At 41.5% G+C, this 24,238-nt stretch overlaps 1 protein-coding gene across 4 annotated transcripts in view; it reads right to left on the bottom strand.

Moving 5' to 3' along the window:
* Positions 1-23,708, bottom strand: part of Spire1 (spire type actin nucleation factor 1) — a 130,600-nt gene extending 106,892 nt beyond the window's left edge. The window contains exons 1-2 of one of the 4 annotated variants that reach the window (XM_034518062.2): positions 23,216-23,708; positions 746-780 (exon numbers count right to left, since the gene is read on the bottom strand). In XM_034518062.2, the coding sequence (XP_034373953.1) occupies positions 746-780; positions 23,216-23,501 (321 nt within the window). In that variant the 5' untranslated portion in view covers positions 23,502-23,708. The remainder of the gene's footprint in view (positions 1-745; positions 781-23,215) is intronic. The other 3 variants (XM_034518059.2, XM_034518060.2, XM_034518061.2) reach the window with 3 other exon arrangements.
* Positions 23,709-24,238: the final 530 nt, after the last annotated feature.

Genomic DNA, 24,238 nt, shown 5'->3' with positions numbered 1-24,238 from the left:
TAAAAATATGGAATAAAATTATCAAAATTATCTTAAAATCGTGAACCTTTGTTTATAAATAACCAAGCAAGCTGGGCAGTGGTGGTGTGTGCCTTTAATCCCAGCACATGGGAATCAGAGGCAGGTGGATTTTAACGTCTGGTCTACAAAGCAGGTTTCAGGACAGTCAGGGCTACACAGAGAAACCCTGTCTTGAAAAACCAAAAAAGAAAAAAAAGGAAGGAGGGAAGGAAAGAAGAAGGGAGGGAGGGAGGGAGAAAAGGAAGGAAGGAAGGAAGGAAGGAAGGAAGGAAGGAAGGGAGGGAGGGAGGGAGGGAGGACGACGGACAGACCGCAGGCTTCCACACTCCTCGCTGGAGCAATGCTCATGCCCTAATTCCTGTTCTGCTAAGGAAGCACTGTCGAGGTTCTCATACTCAAGCACATTATTATTGTAATATACCAGATTGTATTATGCAAAAAACAAAATAAACATCCCTTGAAATACTTCTTATTCAGGGCTCTGGATGTTAAGTAAATTTATATACAGGAAATAAGCTATGTTTAAGCTGTTTCTTCCTATGCTGTAGACAAGAGGACAGGTTAACTGATTCTTTTCACACCTGTTCTTACTGAACAGAGAAGATATGTGTCTGTTCTCAATATAACCTAACCCGAAAACTGAGAAGCCCATGGCAAGAGTTCACTATTCAAGTCATGCCAAAAAGTATACGCTGTTTTACATAAATATTTGTATATTTCTTACCTCTGTTTCTGTACAATGTGAATATCCCAGTTTACCTGTAATAAAAATGCAAAAAGTTACTTTCAAATGATTGTGGGCTTTTAAATCATGAATAATATATTCAAGCAACTATAGCCAAGGCTTTATTAAACATGAAAATATCTATGAAAATACTAAGTGAATTTTGTTTTGTTTTGCATATACAAAGTTGTTGGCTCATTCAGTCACCAAGATGGTTGCATAATCAGAATCCCAGAACTCAAAGAGGCTGGAGAAGGAAGATCACTATACATTCTGGGTCAGCCTGATCTATTATATCAGGGCCCAGGACAACTAGGACTAATGAAACTGCCTCACTGCCCTACCCCCCCCACCCCACCCCCCAAAAAAGAGTTTTTAAAAACAAGACTGCATCAGGGCAGTGGTGGCACACACACCTTTAATCCCATCATTTGGGAGGCAGAGGCAGGGGGATTTCTGAGTTTGAGGCCAGCCTGGTCTACAGAGTGAGTTCCAGGACAGCCAGGGCTACACAGAAAAACCCTGTCTCAAACAAACAACAAACAAAAAATAAGACTGCATAGCCGAGCATGGTAGCACAGGCCTTTAATTCCAGCACTCTCTAGGTGAGACAGGTGAGCTCTATAAGTAAAGTTTGAAGCCAGCCTAGTCTACAAAGTGAGCAAGTTCCAGGACAGCCAGGGCTACTACACAGAGAAACACTGTATAACAACAACAACAACAACAACTCAACGTACATTCATGATCAAAAGAACTTAAGAAAAAAAAAGCTGGGCATGGTGGTATACATCATAATTCCAGAGGCAGGCAGGAAGGCAGGCAGATCTCTGTGTGTTCAAGTCCAGGCTGGTCTACATGGTAAGTTCCAGGCCAGCCAGGGATACACAGTGAGACAATGTCTCAAAAATATAGACAACACAGAGAAAGAGACACACCCTGACTTGCTGACTCTCAGGCTGAGTCAGGAGTGTCTAGAGCTTCTTTCTGGCCAGCATGAACTAGAGTGAGGCCTTATGTCAAAACAACCACAAAAAGGAAGAAACTGCTCAAACTGAACAGCAACTGGCTCTACCAACGATAGTGTTTGTTCTCATCAATAAAACACAATACCCAAGAACTTGTACAACCATATATTTTTTTCAGCTTAGGACAAAGTCATATTTGGAAAATAAAAGCAGCTACTTCAGAAGACAGTCATTTATTTAAACAAAAAGAACTGATAATAACTTTACATTGGGTAATGGAAACTTTAATTTTTCCCATTTCTACTCTTTTCATATTTATCTATTTGCATATATGTACACTCAAACAGGTGACACAGCACATGTGTGGTGAGAAAACCTTTTACTATGTAGGTCCTGAGGACTGAACTCAGGTCATCAGACATGGGCCCCACCTGCTCAAGTGTCACTGTCTTAGGGTCATGCACACAGGTCTGCACAATGCCCCCTATCCCCATACTCTTCTATTAACTCCTATTATTCTATTATTAACTCCTAACTACTCTATTATTCTCCCAGCCTGCTACAACTATACCTGCTCCACAGTAGTGGTTCTATCATGCTTTCTGAAACTTCAATGTTTAAACACGATTTACCCATCTTACTGCTCACGGTGACTTCATCAAAAAATATAAATAATTGTATCTGTATGCCATCCAATTCTTTTTTTTTTTTTTTTTTTACTTATTTAGTTGTTAATTTTTACTTTGCCTGCATGTATGTCTGTGCAACATATGCATGCAATGCCGAAGGAGGTCAGAAAAGCACATCAAATCCCTGGAACTGGAGTTGTGAGCCATAATGTGGGTACTCAGAATTAAACTCTGGTCCTCTGGAAGAGCATTCAATACTCTTGAGCACTAAACCACCTCTCCAGCCTTGCCCTCCAATTCTTAAATAAAAAAAAAAAACCCTTCCTTAACATCTAATAATCCTAATCCTAAATATTATAAAGCAGTAGCTGAAATTAAGACTATAAGAAAATGGAAACCTTAGGTCTTGTAAAATATAAATCATATACAAGCAATAAAAACTCTATAAACACATGTATAAAATGACCTTGATTTATTATAAGGCTTTTATATAGCAATGAGACTTGCTAAATATATAACATAAGTTTGTTGCTAACATAAAATTATATTTATATATGATGATATACATATTTATATAATCATAAGACTGTTCAGACCATAATACTTTGATACATTACTTGTAAAAGTTAGGACTCCGGTAATTGGTAATTAATTTACTCAAAAACATACTGCAAGAAACAGCTCGTAGCAGGGCATGGATATCTGTGGGGAAACATTTACTGAGTACTCTGCAGGAGAGGACAGGACACCAAACTGTGGCACAAATAAAAGCAACATCTGTAAGAGAACGTGGATCACATCAACAATAAGAAATGTTCTTAAGGAAGAAACAATCCCCGAAGTTCTGGAGCTAAGGGATGAGAATGTAGTGTGGTTGGTAGAGTGCACGCACAAAGCACTGGGTTCAATCCCCAGCTCTGTGTAAACCAGACCTACTAGTTCATGCCCATAATTCCAGCACTTGGGAGATGAAGGTCAGAGAATCAAAAGGTCAAGATCACGCTTGGCAATACAGTGAGTTTGAGGCCAGCCTGAGTTACATAACATCCTGCCCTCACTCTTCCCACCAAAAAGGCAAGCAAACAAACAACTATTAGAAACCTATACTAACTTGGGTTTTCTTGTTTGATTTTTGAGACAAGGTCTGGCTATGCAGCCCTGACTGGTCCAGAACTTGGTTGTCACGGCTTGTGCCATATGACAACATACAAACCTAACCTATGAGAAGGAGAGGAAGCTCTAGGTGCTGATGTGGAACGAGAGGTATTACCAAACTTGAAAAATTAGTTCTGCCCACCAAAAATAGGAGAACTCAACCTTGCAAAGGCACACCTGAGCCTATCCCACCTGATTCAGCAGACTCAGTAACCCTCAGAAGACTGGCTGACTCTGATTAGGACAGCTGTAAGAATCTGTGAACAAGTCTTTGCACCTGAAAATAATAAAGTGCTTAAGGAATTGTTGAATGGTGTTAAAAGGCATAGCTGCTGAAATTAGATTCCTTCTAATCACCTCTGATGCAAAACTAAAGATACAAAGATCCCTTGTAAGGATAATCTCTTGTGCAATATGTGGAAGCATCACCTGGAAGCTGACGGCCTATTAGCAAGTATGTGTGCGCACGTGTGTGCGGGCATGTGGGCAGGCATAGAATAGTTTACAAGCTAGTCAGGGAACAAGCCAAAGCTTATGGCTTAGGCATATTCATGAATAACTAAGCTCCAAGTCCTTATTTGAGAACTGGTGCATGAGTGGAAAAGCCTGAGGGTACAGCTTTTTTCTAAGAATACCAAAACCTTTGTGTGCAACTGCACTTGGTTATCCCACACAAACTGCTATGCACCTCAAGAAAGCATGCAGGTTGGGAGTACAGCATTCCCAACCACCTACAAAACTCTGTCATCCAATTCCACACCCAGGTACTGACCTAGGAATCGGAAATCCCAACCACCTGTCATCAGAGCTAAGAGGGCCTCGGACATGACTGCACAATCCATTCACTCTGCAGGTGAGCAATCAGAAGCCAGAGATGACGTCTTTTCATTTGACTACCGACTGGCACACACTCTCATGTCAACACAGCACGTTGGAGGGCCACAGGGATACTCCAGGGCTCCCCTACCTTTGTCATACGTGCTGACATGGCTCTGCTACATGTTTCTCACTGCTACTGCTGAAGGTTGGGGGCGGGGTTGCAGGCACGCTGTCCTAGCACATAAACTGTTTTCTTCCAACACCTTCTGCTGGAGCCTGCCAGTATAATGTAAGGGATTTCTGGTTCATCATCTTTTGAGTCTTTTTTCAAGGGCTTTTTCAAAACTACCTCTGCTTCAGAGAAACCATACTCAAGAAATTGCTCTCAAACCCAAAAACCATGGTTCCACTTTTTACATTTTCAATAATCTAAACTATGGTAGGCCTTAACAAGTCTTCAGAGTATAATCATAGTAAATTAGCTCTTTCAATCAAGTAATAATCTCATTGGCTACATTTAGAACAGATATTAAATAAAATCTGAAATGGTAATGTAATCATTGTTTTCAAATATTTCAAAATTTTCAAAAAAAAATAGGAGGATTGATTTGCTCAGAAAGTCAAAAGCTTGGCTCTTTATTTACGGCTGTAAGGACCATGACTATGTTTCAAACCTATATTTTTAACTCAATGTAAAAGATCTACTCTGAAGATAAGACACCCCCCCCAAGGCCTAGCAATTAGAAAATCCTATCTTCTTATAAAGTGACACAAATGGGTGTAAGTAACAAAGTAACCTGGTAGACAATGTCTGTTATTAAAAACAACAAACAAAATCCCACTTATCTTTAGGAGACATTTATAATTTTTAAATTTTTATTCATTTATTTGTGTGTACACACACATACCTCAGGCCATATGTAGTGGTCAGACTTGTCCTACTTGCAAGAGCTGCATCTCTCCTTCTATCCTGTGACTCTCAGGCTAGAACTCAGGTTATCAGGCTTGTTACCAAGCATCTATACCAGCTGAGCCATCTCCCCAGCCCTTTTAGATAGTTTAAACCTTAAATGTTAATGATCAGAAAAAACTCCAGTTATCCAGTATGCTCGGAAAGTCCCCGGAAGAACATTTCTGTGAATGCTCCTAATTGGTCCCCTTAACTTCGGCTGCTCAGGGTTAGATATTACACACTTCACACACATGTCCATACAAGTATAAATGTTGATGAACCATACAACCTGTAGGGAGAATTTAAGGTAGTTTCAAGGGGGGGAAATCAGATTTTCATGTAGATCAATATTATTAGATAATTAACAAACCTCACCATACTTCTTGAATTGCCAGTCACATATTATCAATAGGATGCAAATTAGCTGACTAAAAAAAAGCAAGGTACACCCACAAAAATGACAGTTTCCAAAAATTTTAGACTAAATGGCTCAGAATCACTAATATTTTCCTATGTGATTCAACTCAAACTGTTGGACCCACCTGACCACGTGTAAACATGTCCTTTTTTTTTTTTTTTAAGAGATTTTATTTATTTAATTTCTATGAGTACACTGTAGTTGTCTTTAGACACACCAGAATCTGTTACAGATGGTTGTGAGTCACCATGTAGTTGCTGGGAATTGAACTCAAGACATCTAGGAAGAGCAGTCAATGCTCTTAACCGCTGAGCCATCTCTCCAGCCCAAACATGTCTTTATATTAAAACTGAAAGCTTTCAACAGATGGACGCCAGCAAGCCTATCCCCTTCCTTTGTTTCACAAATCCATGGACACCTACAGAACACCATGGATAAACATCAACACACAGAGAGCAAGTCAAACTTAGCCCTTGACTTACAACACCTGCATTTTAGTAAATAGAGACAAAAATTAACAACAATGACAACTAGTAACATGCTATTGGGGGCACAAAAAGAAAAGAAAGTAACAAAAATGACCCAATTTAGGTTAGCTAGGCAAGCCCTCCTGATATTTAAACAAAGACCTTGAATTTGTGTAGGGCTGATGTAGAGCTGAGTGAGGGCTGGAGGAAGAGCCTGCTGGAGAACCAAGAGGGAGCCTGAGTTCTGGATACACCTGGTGGGCTGGTAGCACAATGTGTGTTGGGAAAAGCAGGCAAGGCGGGCAGATCACAGAGCCCCAACCTTCAAGTGTGCTGTTAAGCACAAGAGGATGCTAGTTAAGAGTCAATGGTCTAAGTCTGTTATCCCAGCACTGGAAGAGGAAGTAGGGAGTCTGTAAGTGAGGCCAGTCTGGTTTACACAGCAAGTTCTAGGCCATCCATGGCTACGTAGCTTCACAGTGAGAGCCTGTCTCAAAAAAAAAAAAAAAAAAAAAAAAAAAAAAAAAAAAAAAAAAAAAAATCAAAGGGTGAGCTGACTATATTTTCAGGTCAGCTTTGTCCAGAGGAACACAGTGCAAGCATAGGCCAGCCAGGAAGAGGCTGTCATCCAGAGTAAAGGGGATGGGTAGCCCAGGTATTAACTGGGTTATGAAACGTAAGAGGAGTCAAAAGTTAATCTGAAGAGGTTGGAGATATAGTTTAGTGGCAAAATGAGTGTTTATCAAGTATGAAGCACTACATACAATTTCTCTGCACAAACATAGTAGCTAACTTTTAAGTAATAGGGCTGTCCTGAGTTCTCCAACAACCTGGGCTACAGTTACAAATTCCAGGCCCTATCTCCAAAAGCAGTGGTGTGGGGTTGAGATTTAAGAGAGCTATCACATTAATACAAAGGGGAAAAAAAACAGTTTTGAATAATGAACAGCTAACATTTAGTAGTTAAAAAAAACTTTCTGCAACTTAATGAGACTTGAATTTCTAAAGGATTATGACCACTGAGGACCTGGGGTCCATCCATGAATATTGTTATAGTTAGTTCCCTATTAGTAAATTAAACGTTAGCTGGGTGTCATGTCACTCCTTTAATCCCAACACCTGAGAAGCAGAGGCTGACAGATCTGAGTTCGAGGCCAACCAGATCTACAGAGTGAATTCCATGACAGCCAGGTCTTCACATTGGAAACTCTATCTCAAAAATAAAAACAACAAAAACAAAACAAAAAAAAAGAAAAGAAAAAGTCAGGACTGTAAAACTAGGCATTCATTGGCTAGAATTCATTTCCTCTAACAAAGGTATGCCTTTGACATAAGAAACAACCATAAAGAATACTTTTTACTTCATCAAATTATCAAATCCTTTTCCTTTTTGTTAGACAACACCACTAATACAGATACTTAAGGATGGATAGGAATGTAAGATTATGACATGGGTGGAAACTGGTTTTCTTGATAAGCAAAGACTACATACAGCATCAGGCTGCTTCTCAGGTCCCCATAAAGAATAGAGAACAATATCTCATCCACTGCCCTCTGGCACATGCGTTTTCTTCAGCAGTTTTCATGCTTAAATACTAAGTTTAGGTAAATGATCTCATTAATTCTTTAAAACTAGCTCACACCTGCTTTATATGCATGTTTGCTGCTCTAAAACCCAGACCTGAGAACTCCAAGTTAGAGTCCTCACTTTCACAGATGAGGAGGTACAAATGCTCAAACATAAAATGAATCATCAAAGGACTGCAAGCAGTTGCCTGGGCTACTGACCTGGCCAGCCAATCATTCCCAGGCTCTTCCAAGAATAAGGTTGGTCCAGACTCTTCCAACCTACTGTATGGCACTCACCCACTCCTGCATAAGCCAGGCTAGCTGTCACTATGAGCTTTCAGAGCGTCTCCTGTCTCTGTCACTATCTTGCTTGAGTTAGAGGACAAAGAGAGGAAAATCTGATACTTTTGGCAAACCATGTAGATTTGAATTAAAATTTTCCCTTGTAAAAGTAATTCAAACATTGCTTAAATTTCATAAAAGAAACCTAAAAACTAACAAAACCCCTGTGCTCTAATGCTATGTTATTTCAAGAGCAAGGAGAATATGGAGGGGAAATGTCCCAAGTCAAATAGTGAAGTCAGGTCTACAGCCGAGGCAAACCCAAAACCCAAGTGGGAAGAGCTCTGGTTTCTATCTGCATTTGACTTAGCATCTCCTCTCGAACTTAGGAACTTGATTAATATGAGAACACTCAGCCAAAAATAATTCTCTCACAGACAGTCATGTACTTTTCCCTTAAAAACAAACAACAAACAACAAACAAAAAACAAAAACATTATTTGGACCTGTGTGTGGTACGCTTTTAATCCCAGCACTCAGGAGGCAGAGGCATGCAGATCTGTGAGTTTGAGGCCAGGCAGATCTACAGAAAGAGTTCCAGAACAGCCAGGGCTGCACAGAACAACCCTGCCTTGAAAAACCAAAAACTAATCAACCGAACAACAAAAAAGTCAAAATTATTTATTTACTCATTTATTATTTACTGGTTTTGTGTGTGTGTGTGTGTGTGTGTGTACAGCACAGAGCCATGTGTGAGGTCTTTGGGAGTTGGTTCTCTCCCTGTACAAAGTAGGCTCTGAGGCTCTAACTCAGATCATCAGACTGGGATCTGTGGAGCCATCTTGCTGATGTATCACTAGTACTTTTCTACCTCCTTTAAGACATAGCACTACTTGGCCACTCGTTCCCTGTGCCTCGCGCCCCCCCCCCCCGCTCTCCCACCCCCCCACCCCCAACACAGGGTCTCACTTTATAGCCTTGGCTGGCCTAGAGTTCAGTGACAACCAGTCTGGCCTTCAGCGCAAAGAGATTTGCCTGTCTCTGCCTCTGGGGAGCTGGAATCTGGGATGAAGCTGTGCACATGCCTGGCTTTGCACCTAACTCTTTATTACTAATTCTCTGTTAAAGTTAGTAGCAAACATCTCTAATCCCAGGACCCAAAAGGAAGAGGCCAGGGGGATTTCCAGTTTGAGGCCAGCTGGAACTACACAGTGAATCAACTCAAAGAAGAAAGAAAAAAGGAAGAAAACTAGAGAGCAAGGAGAAATGAAGAAGGAAGCAGAAGAAAGGAATGGAGAAAGAAGAGAGGAGAATATGAATTCTTTAAACTATCCAAACTATCTAGGTTGGCTTAGGAAGTATACCTCAGTGGTGTAACACTTGCCTAGTACATGCACGTACATGAGTTTAATCCCCAGTCATAAAAGGGAAAAAGGAATGAATGAATGAGTAAATAAATAAAACCAACACACATACATCTTTAGCTGTTTAATTTTTACTATGTATATTATCAAGAAATAACCCTCTGTAACTAACTTTCTAATTAACATTTTATTGTACTTAGGATAAAAGACTGTTTTTGTTCTGTTTTTGAGTAAGAGGTCTCACCGTGCTACCCAGACTAGTCTGGAAATCACTAGTATTCAGCCTCCAGAGAGCCTAAGTTCTCGAAAGGTAACCAGAATGAAGTAAGTACAAACTACAGAAGCACATCAGAGCACTAAGCTAGTGAATGGTCAACTTCCCACCAAGATTTAATTCTATATACATCAAGCAATACTCCAAATGTCTCCTCTAAACTATACCCCAAGTGAAATGTTACAGAAATTAAGAAATACATTTGTACATTTTATTATCAATGTAAAGAAGCCCTTCTTCACTTCCCAGAGGACTTAGAGAAGCTAAATAGTCAACAAATGACTAACCAGTTGGAAAGAGAAGAAACTGAGTTCAATAATATATACATGGAAAGTTAAAGTTATCTGTGTCTCTACCAAGGCCAACTAATGAAGAAGGAATAGTTTTTACAACATAACGTCTTGGGAAAACTGGATATCCACCAACAGAACAAGATAAACCCTTGTCTCATTCCACCCCAAAACTTTAACTGAACATTAATCAAAGACCTGATATGAAAATCCCCCAAAACTCAGCCACAATAAGAAGAAAACCAACTCAATTCAAATCTGGTTAAGAGGATTTAAATGGGCATCTCTGCAATGGCCCATGGCTAGACAGGGAGCAGCATTAGCCACAGTGATGACTCCATCAACACGCTGTCTGAATAGAGCTGCCTCCTCTAGAGATTTCATGGAAATAGAACCACGTAAAAACTCTGCATGGAAATCTTGCAGAACTATGAATGGTACTCAAACACTAACTTTCTCTGAAAACTGAAGAAATTCTCCATAGCTCCTAAGTCTATTAAAAAAAAAAAATCTGGTCACAGACATAGGGCAACTATGAATACCTACATTTCACATTTTCAACTTCAATAACCATTTTCTAGACTTCAAAATATCAATTTGATGTTGTTTCAAATTTTGTTCATCAATCTTTGGTCAAAAGATCTTGAAACATTTTTCACAAAAAGACAGGAAAATGCCTTTGTACAATGTGTATGAGCTGACAAAATTCCCTCATGCACAGTCTTCATTAGATTCTCACAATTACAAGAGCTGGACAAATACAACTTCCATTTTGACAAATTAAAAAAGACGGAACCAGAAAGGCTAAGTGGCTTACCAGAGGCTTTAACTACACATTAAGCCTCAGAACCAAGACTCTAAAGCACATCTCCTGCAGTCACCGTGCTGCATCTGAAAAAGCAAAGGAACTTGGTGGAAATTAACATGACTCTACCAGGAAGGTATGCTGCACGCCATCTTAATTTCCATGCAGCATAAATCATCATCTTCCCACCTAACCTGCTCCTTTTGCCTTCCCCATCCATCACCCAGGCAGGACTTGGAGCCTTAGAGGCTTCCTTCTTGTACCCACACGTCAAAATTAGAGAGCCATGCCACGTTCTGTTTTCTAAAGAACCAACCTGACTTTCTACTCTTAACTGCTCTACCTCAAATCTTCATCATCTGTCGTCTAAAGAGCTGAAATACTCCTAACTGGTTTATCAGCTCAGAGGCTACTAACACCTAAAGACAGCATGAAATGCCAACTGGTATCTTTGTCCAACTACATTTTGTAAAAGATGTAATCTACTCATTTCTTTTGTTTTTCAGACAGGGTCTTGCTATTAGTCCAGGTTGGGCTGGTATTCACTAGGTGGCTGAGGTCAGCCTCAAACTCACAAATAATCCTTCTGCCTCAGCCTTGCAAGTGCTGGGATCACAGGCAAACCAAGAGATGGGTACTTTCTACAAAGCCTGTGTATCTTTCTAAAAAGAGTAATCTGCTTATCCATTTTCTAGTTTACAGTCCTTACAAGATCTCCACTGCCCATCTAGCCTATAGACACACATGATCAGTGTGGCTCTCGGTAAACAAGCCTTTCCAGCCAGTCTCACTCCCCACCACTCCCACACACATCCTATGCCCCAGGCAGTGAACACCCACTGCAAAGCAGACAGACGGGTTTAACCTCATATGCCAAGTCCAAATAATTGTCGTGGCCACCTGAAGCATCCTGCTGAGAACTAAAGAGGTTGCTTATAAATTCAGCAGCAAATAATTATAACTGATTAGTAAGCAGCGTTTGCTTCTTGCATGAGAAATAGGTGGCCTGACAAATGTCATACAGTGTCTACACACATGGAGCCTTGTCCTCTGGACACTGTAAGATGTCTCCCACATTTCTAACCCTGTCTCTGTGGATACCATTTCATCCCGCTGCTCATCCTTCAGGACTACAGAACTCAGTCTTCTATGTGAAATGTGCTTGTCATGAGGCAAAGGTAACCACTCTCTGGGTTCAGTTTTCTACACATCTCCAGCCTTCTGAAATTACTGAACTGTACTGTTACCACTGTGGTAACAAGTGGTACCGTATGCATCTGTGAGCTTCTACGCACAGTTGTACCCTGTTCCTCTGTGCACTTCAACATCTAGCACAGTCCACTTACAAGACACACAAATAAATCCGGTGAAATGAGCAAATGAAATGCTTAATAGGAATTCTCTGATAGAGTGCTTGGGTTTCCACTGAAAACCTAAGCCCACATGCTAGGCTGAGTACACTCTGCCATCACTTGCCAACTGTACCCATCATTATCTCTCAGAAACACAACACATCGAGGAAGCATACTGGGTGTAGCAGAGAAAGTGAGAAATCCAAGAAGAAGAGACAATAGTCCTAAATAGCACAAGCAGTGTGAAAACATGTAAGATTCAAAGTTTCCAGAAGCCAAATATGGGCCCTATGGTTGCTATTATTAAGATTGTAATCCCTCTGTATACCACTAATAAAAATATGCATGTGTTAATTTAGGTGGATAAATAAGATTATATATACTTATGAACTGTAAAATGATATTTCAATACATTCTAGAAGATCTATCACCTTAACATATTATTTCTGGGTTGGTTTGTTTTTGTAAACAGGGTCTTACCATGTAGCTCTGGCTGGCTGGAACTCCCTGTGTGGAACAAGGATGACCTCAAATTCAAGAGATCAACCTGCTTCTGCCTCTGAAATGCTTTTTTTTTTTTTTTTTTTTTTTTTTTTTTTTTTTTAAATACAGAATTCTTCAGTTTTTCCACACTGTCCTTTTCTGTACCAGGATTCAATCTAGGATATCACATGTCACTTATTTATCATGCATCCCTGGTCTCTTCAGAACTTAGACACTTTCTTTTTAGTTGAGACAGCATCTTACTATGCAGTCCTTACTAACCTGAACCTCAGTAAGTAGACCAGGCTGGCCTCCAACCCACAGAGATCTACCTATCTCTACTTCCAAAATTCTGGGATTAAAGGCATGTGCCACCACTGAGACCTTTTAAGGAATAATTATTATAGTGTATGGATGTGTATAGTGGGAGTATTTTTTAGGTGAGTGTCCATGTGCCACAGCCTTGTAGGAGTTCAGAAGGCAATTTCGTTGACTCTGCCTCTATGTGGGTTCTAGGGATCAAACTGCAAGTAAGTGTATTTACCTACTGTGTGCACTGTCTTACCAGCTTTCATTTCATTTACTATTTTGAAATATACATTATTAGTAACTATAGTCACCTAAATGTCCCAGAATGGCTTTAATTTTAAGTCTGTGAAGAAGGTTAGAGAGATGATGGCTCAGTGGCTAAGAGCTATCTCTTAAGCTGCTCTTTCATAGCACCTGAGTTCGGTCCCCAGCGCCCATATGGTTGCTCACAACGACATGTATCTCCAGTTTCAGGGAATCCAACACTCTCTTCTGGCCTCCATGGATACTATCCGTATGTGATGCACAGACATATAACCCTTAAAAAAAGTTTGTGAGATACAATCATTTTGGAAAACTTTAAAACACAGTATCTACTATAATGCTGAACACACAAGGAGTAACCATACATTTAGGTATATTACTAAACATAAATACTACATCTGTTCACCAAAAGACATGTTCAATAGCAGCATTATTCACGACACTGGGTATTTGAATCCCAAATGTCAGCGCAGAATAGAATGAGTCAACAGCAGAGTCATACACATGTAATACTAAAATACGAACCAACTACAACTATATATAACAATCTGAATTGATTTCACAAATTCCAGAAAGAGAAATCAGACAAGAAAATATATTTTGCCTGAATCTCTCCATAAGAAAAGGAGAGAGGCACAACCCACACATCAGAAGTCATGACAATGCTGACTGCAAGAGGCACAGGGAAGACCTTTCCAGATGCTGGAATAGTTCTGTTCTGTCATCCGAGTCCTGGGTGCACAAATGAGTTTACCCTGTGATAGACTTTTTGGTAGATTACATTTTAATTAAAATTTGCCTTAAGCCGAGCAGTGGTGTCGCACGCCTTTAATCCCAGCACTTGGGAGGCAGAGGCAGGCGGATTTCTGAGTTCAAGGCCAGCCTGGTCTACAGAGTGAGTTCCAGGACAGCCAGGGCTACACAGAGAAACCCTATCTCAAAAAAACCAAAATAAAATAAAATAAAATAAAATAAAATTTGCCTTAAAATTAGAGGACAAAAGCTGATGGTGTAACTCAATTGGTAGAGTACTTGCCTAGTGTGCTCAAAAGCCCAGGATTTGATCCCGAGCACTGCATAATCCAAGCACTCAAGGGAAAGCAGAAAATCAAGTTCAAGGACCACAACAAGGATACCAATGGACTGCTAACAGGGGCAAGCTCTCTGGGCCTCAACCCTAGATAAAGAACTACAGGCAACCGGGGAGTACTAAGAGCAAGAGAAATGGCCTGTCTTCAGCGGAAAGGAGTCCCCAACTGGTTATTCAACAACCCAGATGTCATCCCTGAGATCGTATGCATACAGGTAACATTAAACAGATGGAGCAGGATGTATCTATGCATCTAGGAATATGTGTCAATGTGTGTGTATATGTATGCATGCATGCATGCATGTAACAACAAAGAAAAAGAGGCTCTGAATTTGAGAAAGAGCATGGGGATGGCATGGAAGGGATTGGTGGGAGGAAAGGGAAAGAGGAAATGATGCAATTATACTATAATCTTTTAAAACATTATTAAAAAAACAACAGAGATGTTCAAGGTCAAGTTCATCATTGACTACACAGTGAATTCAAGGCCAGCCTGGTGTGAGACCCTGTCTCAAAAACAACACAATACAAAATAAAGGTGTTTTCAAAGTAAAAGCTGAGTGAACTCAACAGTGACGTTTGCAATACAAAATAGTAAAAAAAACAAAGCTTCAGGTCAATATATATATATATATATATTATATATTTATATATATATATATATACACACACACACACATCCCCACAGAAAGTATACAACTCAACAAAAAAGCAATGTATAAAGAAAAACAGTTGGCCTTCTGCATCTGTAAGGTACACACCAGCGAATTCAGGCAATCACAGACATGAAGTGTTTACAAGAATTCCTGTATCCTTGTTAAACATATAGAGAGGTTTTTTCCCCCTTCTTATACCCAAAATAATAGAGTATAATTATTTACAGGACGTTTACATTATATTAGGTATCTCTTTAAACCTAGAGGTGATTTAAAGCATACGGGAGGTGGAGAATATACAGAGAGCATATACATGCAATACTTAACTGTCTTTCATAGGAGACTTGAGCATTTTTGGGTTTTGGTGCTTGGGAAGGAAAGAGATGGGGAACCTTGGAACCAATCCCTTGCTGGTATTTAGGAAAGACTGTAGATCCATTTTGAAGATAGTTTAATCTCATATTCAGAATTCAGATGCCAATTCATATTCCCCTCCACCTCATTAACTCACTCACTCACTCTGTAGTGATTGGTTTTATTTCAACTTGACACAAACTAGAACTGTCTGAAAGGAGGGCTCCTCAACTAAGAAAATGCCACCATAAGATATGACTGTAAAGCATTTTCTTAGTGACTGATGGGGGAGGGTCCAGCCCACTGTGGATGGTGCTGGGTTCTAAAAGATGCACATGAGCTGGCAGTCCTAGGTTCGAAAAGAAAGCAAGCTGCATGAGCCACGAGCCAGGAGAAGCCTCTGCAGCAGCTCCTGCCTCCAGGCTCCTGCCCTGTTTGAGTTCCTGTCCTGACTTCCTTCAATGAAGAACAGCAACATAGAAGCATAACCTAAATGAATCCTTTCCTCCCTGACTTGTTTGTTGGTCATAGTGTTTTGGTGCAGCAATAGAAACCCTAACACACATACACACACACATACATACATACATACACACACACACACACACACACACACAAATAGATATATGTATATATAAAAAGAGCAGGCCGGGCAGTGGTGGCGCACGATGCCTTTAATCCCAGCACTTGGGAAGCAGAGGCAGGCGGATTTCTGAGTTCGAGGCCAGCCTGGTCTACAGAGTGAGTTCCAGGACAGCCAGGGCTACACAGAGAAACCCTGTCTCAAAAAACCAAAAAAAAAAAAAAAAAAAAAAAAAAAAAAGAGTAGAAAACAGGAAGTATTTAGGAAGTATTTAAGGGGACTAACAGAAGGGGCACAGAAGAATAATACATTCTAAGTATAAGCAAAGTATGATGATATATAGAATATATATGATATATATATATCATATATATATATATAATATTATGAAGAAGTCATAATAAAACCCATTATTTTGTATGCTAAAAATAATTTATGGGCAGTGGTGGCGCACACCTTTAATCCCAGCACTTGGGAGGCAGAGGCAGGCGGATTTCTGAGTTTGAGGCCAGCCTGGTCTACAGAGTGAGTTCTAGGACAGCCAGGGCTACACAGAGAAACCATGTCTCGAAAAACCAAAATAATAATAATAATTTAAAAGAAGGGAAAGGTTTTATTTAATCTTACAGATCTCCTTAGAGATCAAGATGGCATTACATGGATCAATCTAGATAAAAATAAGATTACATAAAAGTACTGTCTTGACATGTGGAAAAAATACTATTTACGGCATTTTAACGCATGAATTAAAGTATTTATCAGCAATCTATATATAAAAATCAGGAAACAAATGGAATAGAAGCATTTTATAGTCTTTGCATTTTCTAGAAAGCAATACAACTAGCAATTTGTTTAAAACTTTAATAAGGCAACCACTTAATGACAAAAGAATATTATAATAAAGATATAAAGTTAGAAGAGTTTTTAAAAATAATCAAAAATCAATCAGACAGTTAATATAGAAGATGTGAGGCAACTAGCAAACAAGTTTATAAAAACCCAAATTTCAGCCAGACATAGTGGGGTAGCCTTTAATCCCAGCACTTGAGAGGCTGAGGCAGGTGGATCTCTGAGTTCAAGGTCAGCCTAGTCTACAGAGCTGTTACACAGAGAAACCCTGTCTTGAAAAACCAAACCAACCAAACAAAAACAAACCCAAATTTCAGCAATCAGACTAAATGTAAGCAAATCTGAAGGAAAATTAAAGACTGAAGGTTTGGAGTCAATAAAGTGCTTAGTAGTAGAGTGAAGAATGCCCAGCATACACGTCTTCAGTATGATTCATAACACCAACGTTTTAAAAATTATATTTATTTTGTATAATTTCTAAATAATCATATAAAAAGGTAAAGATAACTTTTGGTGAAAACATCTTGGTAAACACTGTCTTAACCAACCAGGGCTAACATTAATGTCACCCTGGATGTCATGTGCCCAGACACGGTGTAATGAGACAAGACCTTCACTCCTGTGGTACTCTTCCCCTCCCCACCCCAAGCCTACAGTCCTAGTCTAGCCATGAGAACACAAGGCAAAGCTAGGCTTGTGAAAACTTCCCACAGGTCAGAAGAGACCGAGGAGCATGGTACACAAATACAAGATGCATTTCCTGTTTGCTACCTGTGTCCTCTTCTCTTTTCTTGTTTGTTCATTTTGTCTGGGGCTCCCGCTAAGTAGCCTTGGCTGGCCTGGAATCTTCTGCCACTGCTTCCTGAGTGCTGGGATTAAAGGTGTATAGCACCACGCCCATCCCAAACACAGAGCTTTATTAATAGTGCAGCTACAGAAGGTAGATGGGATTTGTTCCTACTTTACAGAGGTTGTGATAAGAGGAGAATGCATCTGACTTGATGAGACAGAGAGACTGGTTGTCTCTGGGTTCTATTCTTTCTATGCATGTCCTTCCGACATCTCTCTCAAACTCACCATGTAGCCCAGGCTGTTCTCGAACCTTTGGCAACCCTGTCTCAGCCTCCTGAATGCTGGGATTTCACATACTTGAGTCATGTGTGCAGAATATTAGTAGCCTATTAACATACAATCATTGGTAAATGTGTGGGATTTTTTTTTCTTTCATTCAATTTTTTTGTTGTTTTTTTTTTTTTTCAAGATTGGTTTTCTCCTTGTAATAGCCCTGGCTGTCCTGTACCAGCCTGGCCTCCAATTCACAGATTCGCCTGCCACTGCCTCCCAAGCTAATCATTTCCTAACAGAGTTTATCAATTTCTGAATAAAATGAATTATTACTTCCCTTTGCATGGGCAGAAACACAGAAAACTACAAGGTATCCTTCCTTCCCCAAAGTCTCCCAGACTTTGTGGCTACTTCCAGTTAATCTAGCACAGTAAGTATTTGAGGAGTAAACTGAAGTTCAAAGTAACAGCAACTTTATCCAATTAGGTTTCACTTTGCAACTGAGCATTTGAACATGTGATTAAGCCTTCCCAGGTGCCAGGAAAAAGACTAGGTAACAGGCTTGACATTTTAGTATTAACTTCCTGGTAAAATCACCTCTATGTTTCCATTTTTTTCCTTCTTACAACTATTTGTTTAAACTGCATTGGAAACCAGACTACCGCTTGCATATAAGATAAAGTCAAGATGTTGGTTAATTGAACTAGTCTGACACATGCAATGCAGATGATTCTTACTCTTGTAAGCAATGATGTCTTTTGGTAGCCTGTAATCCCACCTCTGTCTCCCTGACGCCCACGCTGAACTCGGACACATACACACACACACACACACACACACACACACACACACACACACACACACACACACACACACACACGGTAGTGATCAAGCTACAAACACGCAAGGAACACAGCAAGTGTGGACTAAAATACCCTGAAGCCTGTTTTCACTGAGTGCACCTTTTCCACAAACAGTGTTTCTCTTTAGAACCAAGCAGGCCGTGTTCCAAGACCACTCTCCTCCATTAGCATGAGCCTGGCCGAGAAGCCTGATCACATCCTCTTTTCACAGCCCAAACAAAGCCTGAATGTTCCCCATACCCCAAACCACCCTCCAGGGACCCCTCATTAGTATGCACACAAGCCTTCATTGTTCCTCCCAGGAACATCTAGTTTGCTACCACCCTTCAGGTTATTTAAAATCAAGATGGGGCCATAATTTTTTAAATGTTCCTTATACACTAAAACTAAAGGTGTACCAAAATTTTGGAACCCAAGTTGAAATAAATGACTGCTGTCCAATGGGTCCTGAAATTCTGAAAGGCTGATGGAGCCATGTAGGCTTCTCATCTCTAATATGACACTATGAATGTTTCTTTGTTACAATTCAGATAAACAGACATTTAACCTCATAAAGAGCTAGGCTATACTTAAGTCTCACCAGTTGCAACTCTCTTTTATTTTTAGGACAACTCAGCACAAAAAAAACCCTGTTTATTGGACATTATTTCCACACATAGGAAGAGACATAAATAAATAGCAACTATATAGGCAAATGGGGGGAAAAAAGAAACCTTTTATTTTTAGTCTTTTTAACCATCTCATACAAAGCAACTGTTTCTATTCCAGTGAGGCAAATACACAAACAGTTTACTGGAATGCTTGAAATAGGATTGTTTTCTGTTGTTGCTTACATGGCCCTTTCTTCTGTTTTGATAATATAACATAATATAATGAGGGTGGTCACACCACAAGTCAAATCAGAAGGACAGGGACCACTCTACCATCCTCAGTCCCAAACTAAAACAGAAAGGCATGTGTGGTGCTTTCTCCTGGTGAGAGCAATAGAGTTAATACTGGCAGGCAAGACCAATGGTGCTCACTTCATTCAACTCAACAGCAGCTGGCAGGTTAAGGATTAAGGCTGACTCCCACAATTACCCACCATCTGCTAACAACAGTTCTCATCCAGCATTACTCTGCATGGTGTAGCTGACAATGTCTTAAGATTTTTCTTTAATTTCTTCTTAAATTTACATATTTTATGCGTATGAATGTTTTGCTGGTGTGTGTGTATGTGTTGGCCCTGGAGGTCAGAAGAGGGTATCAGATCCCCTGGAACTGGAGTTTTGGGTGGCTATAAGTCCCTATGTGGGTGCTGGGAATGGAATCCAGGTCCTCTGCAGGAACAAGTACTCTAAAGCATTGATTGATCTCTCCAGGCTCCAGTTCAAAGATTGCCTAGCATCTAAAGATCTTTTACTGCCACGCATGATGACACATGCCTTTAATCACAGCACTTGGGAGACAGAGGCAGGAGGATCTTTGTGAGTTCAAGGCCAGCCTGGTCTACATAGTAAGTTTCAGGACAGCCATGGCTACAAAGAGATCCTATCTATAAATAAATAAATAAATAAATAAATAAATAAATAAATAAAATATTTTCTTAGCGGACTGGAGAGAAGAGGTTCTTGGCAGCAGTGACAGAGTCCTGAGACACTGCAAAGAGGGAAGTGGTACTCATGACAGCCCCAGCCCACAACAGAATTATTTGGCCCAAAATGTCAACTGTGTTGAAAGTAAGAAACACCTGCCCTAGACGTTTGTCCCAATTTTAGTGAATAGTTAGAATTGGCAAAAGATACTCTGGTGGCATGAGAGGACCACAGACTGAGGAAGAATGAGTCTGCTCGTCATTTTACATATTACCCCACACACTACACAGATTTAAAGAGAAAAAAGGAAGAGACACTGATTCTCCACCGCATGTTGGACACTGGAGACTGGGGAACTTTCTTGAGGTTATTCATTCCGCTCCGAAGGAATCAAACAAAATCATTGTCACTTCACAATGTTGCAAAGCCTAGACCTCAGTTTGAGTCAGTTTACTACAGTCACTGGATTTTCCTAAAACTCTACTTGGAAAATAACTGAGCTGGGCCTGGGGAGTAGGAGTGTCACAAGTCAGAGACCAGCCTGTGCTATCCACGGTGAGTTACAGGCCACCAGCCTGGACTACAAAGTGAGGTCCTGAAGTAGGGAATCACAAGTTTGATTTCAGCAGAGGCAGACAAAGCTTTGTCATTTCAAGGCCATCCAGGGCTACATAGTGAGACCATGTATCAAGAACAAACAAAAAGGAAGCAAGCAATATTTTATTATTGCCCAGGCTGATTCCCCCTTGGGAGTATACTCAATAAACCTGTTTTATTTCTAAACCCCCACACACAAAACAAAACAAAAACTTACAGAATGTACCCAGTACCAAGTATCAAACTACCTTCTAATCACTTTTTTCTTTCTTGAGAGTCTATGTAGACAATCATAATAGGTATTACTAACCACTCTTTAAAAACAATATTTAAAGCTAAGTTTGATTGCACACATCTTCAATCAGTCCCAGCACTTGGACTTGGGAAGTTGTAGACAAGATCAAAGAGTTCAAGGCCAGCTTCTGCTTCATGAAATGTTTGGGACACACCCAGGCTATAGAAGACCCTGTCTTAAACAAAATTCAAAATTAAGTGTTTAAAAATAATGTGTTTTCTATAGCCAAGGACCTATTATAATCCCAGGAGGAAATAAGCTAATATAACAACATTTAAAAATGAACAACTCTAAACACTTTTATTAAAAACTTTTCCATACAATGTGTTTTTATTCTATTCTCTCTCCTGCCCTCATCCCTAAATACTTTAACCAAAAAGCCCCGAGATGTTTCAGACTGTATCAACTACTCTGACTAGGTTCTCTTGGTGTCTGGCACCACAGATTGTGAGTAGGAATAGGAGAAAGATGTAGGGCGTGGAGGTCCATGCCAATGATCCTAGCATTTGGGAGAGAAGGCAGAAGAACCAGGAGTTCAAGAACAGCTTCAGCTGGAGTACAGGAGACTTAGTCCCCCAAAAATATAAAAATAAAAGTAAAGGAAAGGCCTGGTGAGATGGCTCAGTGAGTAAAAGGCTTGCCTCACAGACATGGCACCCAAGCCTGACCCCCAGAACCCATTTAAAGGTAGGAGAACTGGTACCACAACATTGTCCTCTGAGCTGCACATGTCCTGTGGCAAGTGCCCCCCCCCCCAACACACACCATGCACACAATTAACAATATATAGAAATTTAAAAATAAGTTTAAAAAAATTTATTAGTTTCTGGGAATCATCTATTTATTATTTCTCTGCAAAATATATTACACTCATACTAATGATGCATTCATTTCAACGTTCCAACAACAGCTAGTTACAAGAATCACCCCCAAAGAATCTATTTATCAGTTTTTGACAAACAGTCAAAGCACTTCTGGGATCAAGTTCCTCAACAGTTCTTGATACACCATACAACCAGGCCTGTTCTTTCAATAGAACCAAAGCCTCTTCTGAAGCAAGGTTGCACACACTCTTTTCTCTGGAAGCAGTTCGGGACCAAGACAAAGCCTCGTTGTTTGGGGAAAAAAAAAATATCTTTTCATGGCATCTTATAAATAAATTACAACTGAAACTGTAATCTGCAAAGGCCAAGTCTAAAATCAAGCAACAGATCAAATAAAAGTGTTTGAAGGAGGAAAAAAGAGAGAGATTTAAAAGAATCATCAAAAAGTCAGCTTTAAATATCATTCAAGGTACACGTGTATCAAAACGTCACACAGTATTCTGAAAATAGTGCAACATTGAGGTTATTAATACATCACAATGGCTGGCTTTAAATCAATTAATAAAACTATGTTTACTTGAACTAAAGATGAGAGAATATTCTAGTAGGACTGATAATACTGAATATTTCCCTCAATTTAGAAAAGGATTTTCATGAAATGTCGTTTTACAGACTGTTCTAATTACATTTTCCACCTTAAGCATTTTGACACATCCATCAACTTTCTAAAGGCGAAGGTGGATTGTTTTGCTATGTTTTTAATAGACTTGCTTCTCAAAGAATGAATTAGATAAAACCGGATAGGGGAAACCTATTACCAGTCTTCCCATCAATAAAGCATGTGAGTAAGCTCCTGGTTATGTGTCACTGTTTAGGTGACAAGTCATGTAGAATGTACGTGGACGAACTAAAAGCAGTTTCATCTAAACAGCCTGTTTACGTCTCATAATAAACCTGTACTTTTCACCACAGCGAATTTTCACACTCGGTACCCAGAGTCATCATTTCTTCTATTTCTCTCCCAAAGAGCAGAATTCTCGAGGCTCAGTGGTTTCCCTGGCATTTCCAAGGACTACTGACAAATTCAAAATGCTATGAAGAGCCAGCCAGCTCATTTTCCCCAAAGATGTCATCTTCCTGACAGGACCTCACGCGAGCCCCTCCGGAGCCCTCACCCCCCAACTCAGCCCCCGGTAAACAGCCGAGGCCGGCGGACGCGCACACAGCCTCCCCGGGGCGCAGGTCCCGCAGCCCCGCCCGCCCTCCCGGGGCCGCCCGCCAGCTTCCCACTGGGCCGGGGGGTGCGTCGGGCCGCGACCTCACCGGAGGCGGGGGGCGGCTCTCCCTCTTCGCCGGCGGCGGGCGCCAGGGTGACGGCGCCGTCCCTCCAGACGCGGATCTGCGCGGCCGAGCGCACGCGGCGGTGGGGCTGGCGGCGGGCGGCGGCGCGCAGGGAGCCGCAGCACTGGAAGCACACGGCCCACGCCTGCTCCTCGTTGATGGGCTGGTTGTAGAGCCGCAGGATCTCCTCCAGGCTCAGCGCGTCGCGCGGGCCCCCTTCTGCGCCGAGCTGCGGCCCCTCGCCGCCGGGGCTTGAGGGCTGCGCCATGCGGCCCACGTCGCTGCGCCGCCGGCGCTCGGGTGCCGCGTCTCTTCAGCGCCGGAGCATCGTCTCTGCGAGCCGCCGCCTCCGCATCCCGGGCTGCCGCCGCCCAGGCCGACCGCGCGCCGACTAGGCGGGGACGCCGCGGCGCTCAGCGCTGACCAGCACGCAGCCGGCCGGTAGCGCGGCGATGGCGTCCGCTCGCCCCGCCCCGTCTCGCCTCGCCCCGCCCCGTCTTGGGGGCCGCGGGGCCGAGCAGGGACTGGGGGCGTCACCCCCGATGTGAATGACGCGCGGCCAGCCGAGCAGGGGCTGGGGGCGTTACCCCCCTATGTGAATGACGCGCGGACGAGCGTGGCTTGGGGGCGTCACACACAGCCCCCCATGTGAGTGACGCGCGGCGGAGCACGGCCTGGGGGCGTCGCCCCTGGAGTGAGTGACAGGCGGCGAGGCGCGACCACAAGGCTGGTGCGGGAGCTGCGGGTTCTGCAGGACCTGTGCGCGTGGACTCTGCCGCCCGCCGTCTGGCCGCGGAGTCGCTGTCACCGGTTCGGCTCGCCCATAGTCTATTTAAGAACTTGAATTCAATCTGGGGCGATTTTAAAAACAAACGGTCATCTGAATCGCCCTCGCCACTGGCTGCCCAGCGCTTCCAGTCTTGGCTTGCGAATGCAGGTCTCCTGGGCCCTTTGAGACTCATCTCAGTTTCCCCTGACCACTAATCCCTGCACATTTGCAAAATT

The sequence above is a fragment of the Arvicanthis niloticus genome, chromosome 14 (assembly GCF_011762505.2).
Source record: "Arvicanthis niloticus isolate mArvNil1 chromosome 14, mArvNil1.pat.X, whole genome shotgun sequence".
Lineage (NCBI taxonomy): Eukaryota > Metazoa > Chordata > Mammalia > Rodentia > Muridae > Arvicanthis > Arvicanthis niloticus.
This window is presented reverse-complemented; position numbering and strand designations above follow the sequence as displayed.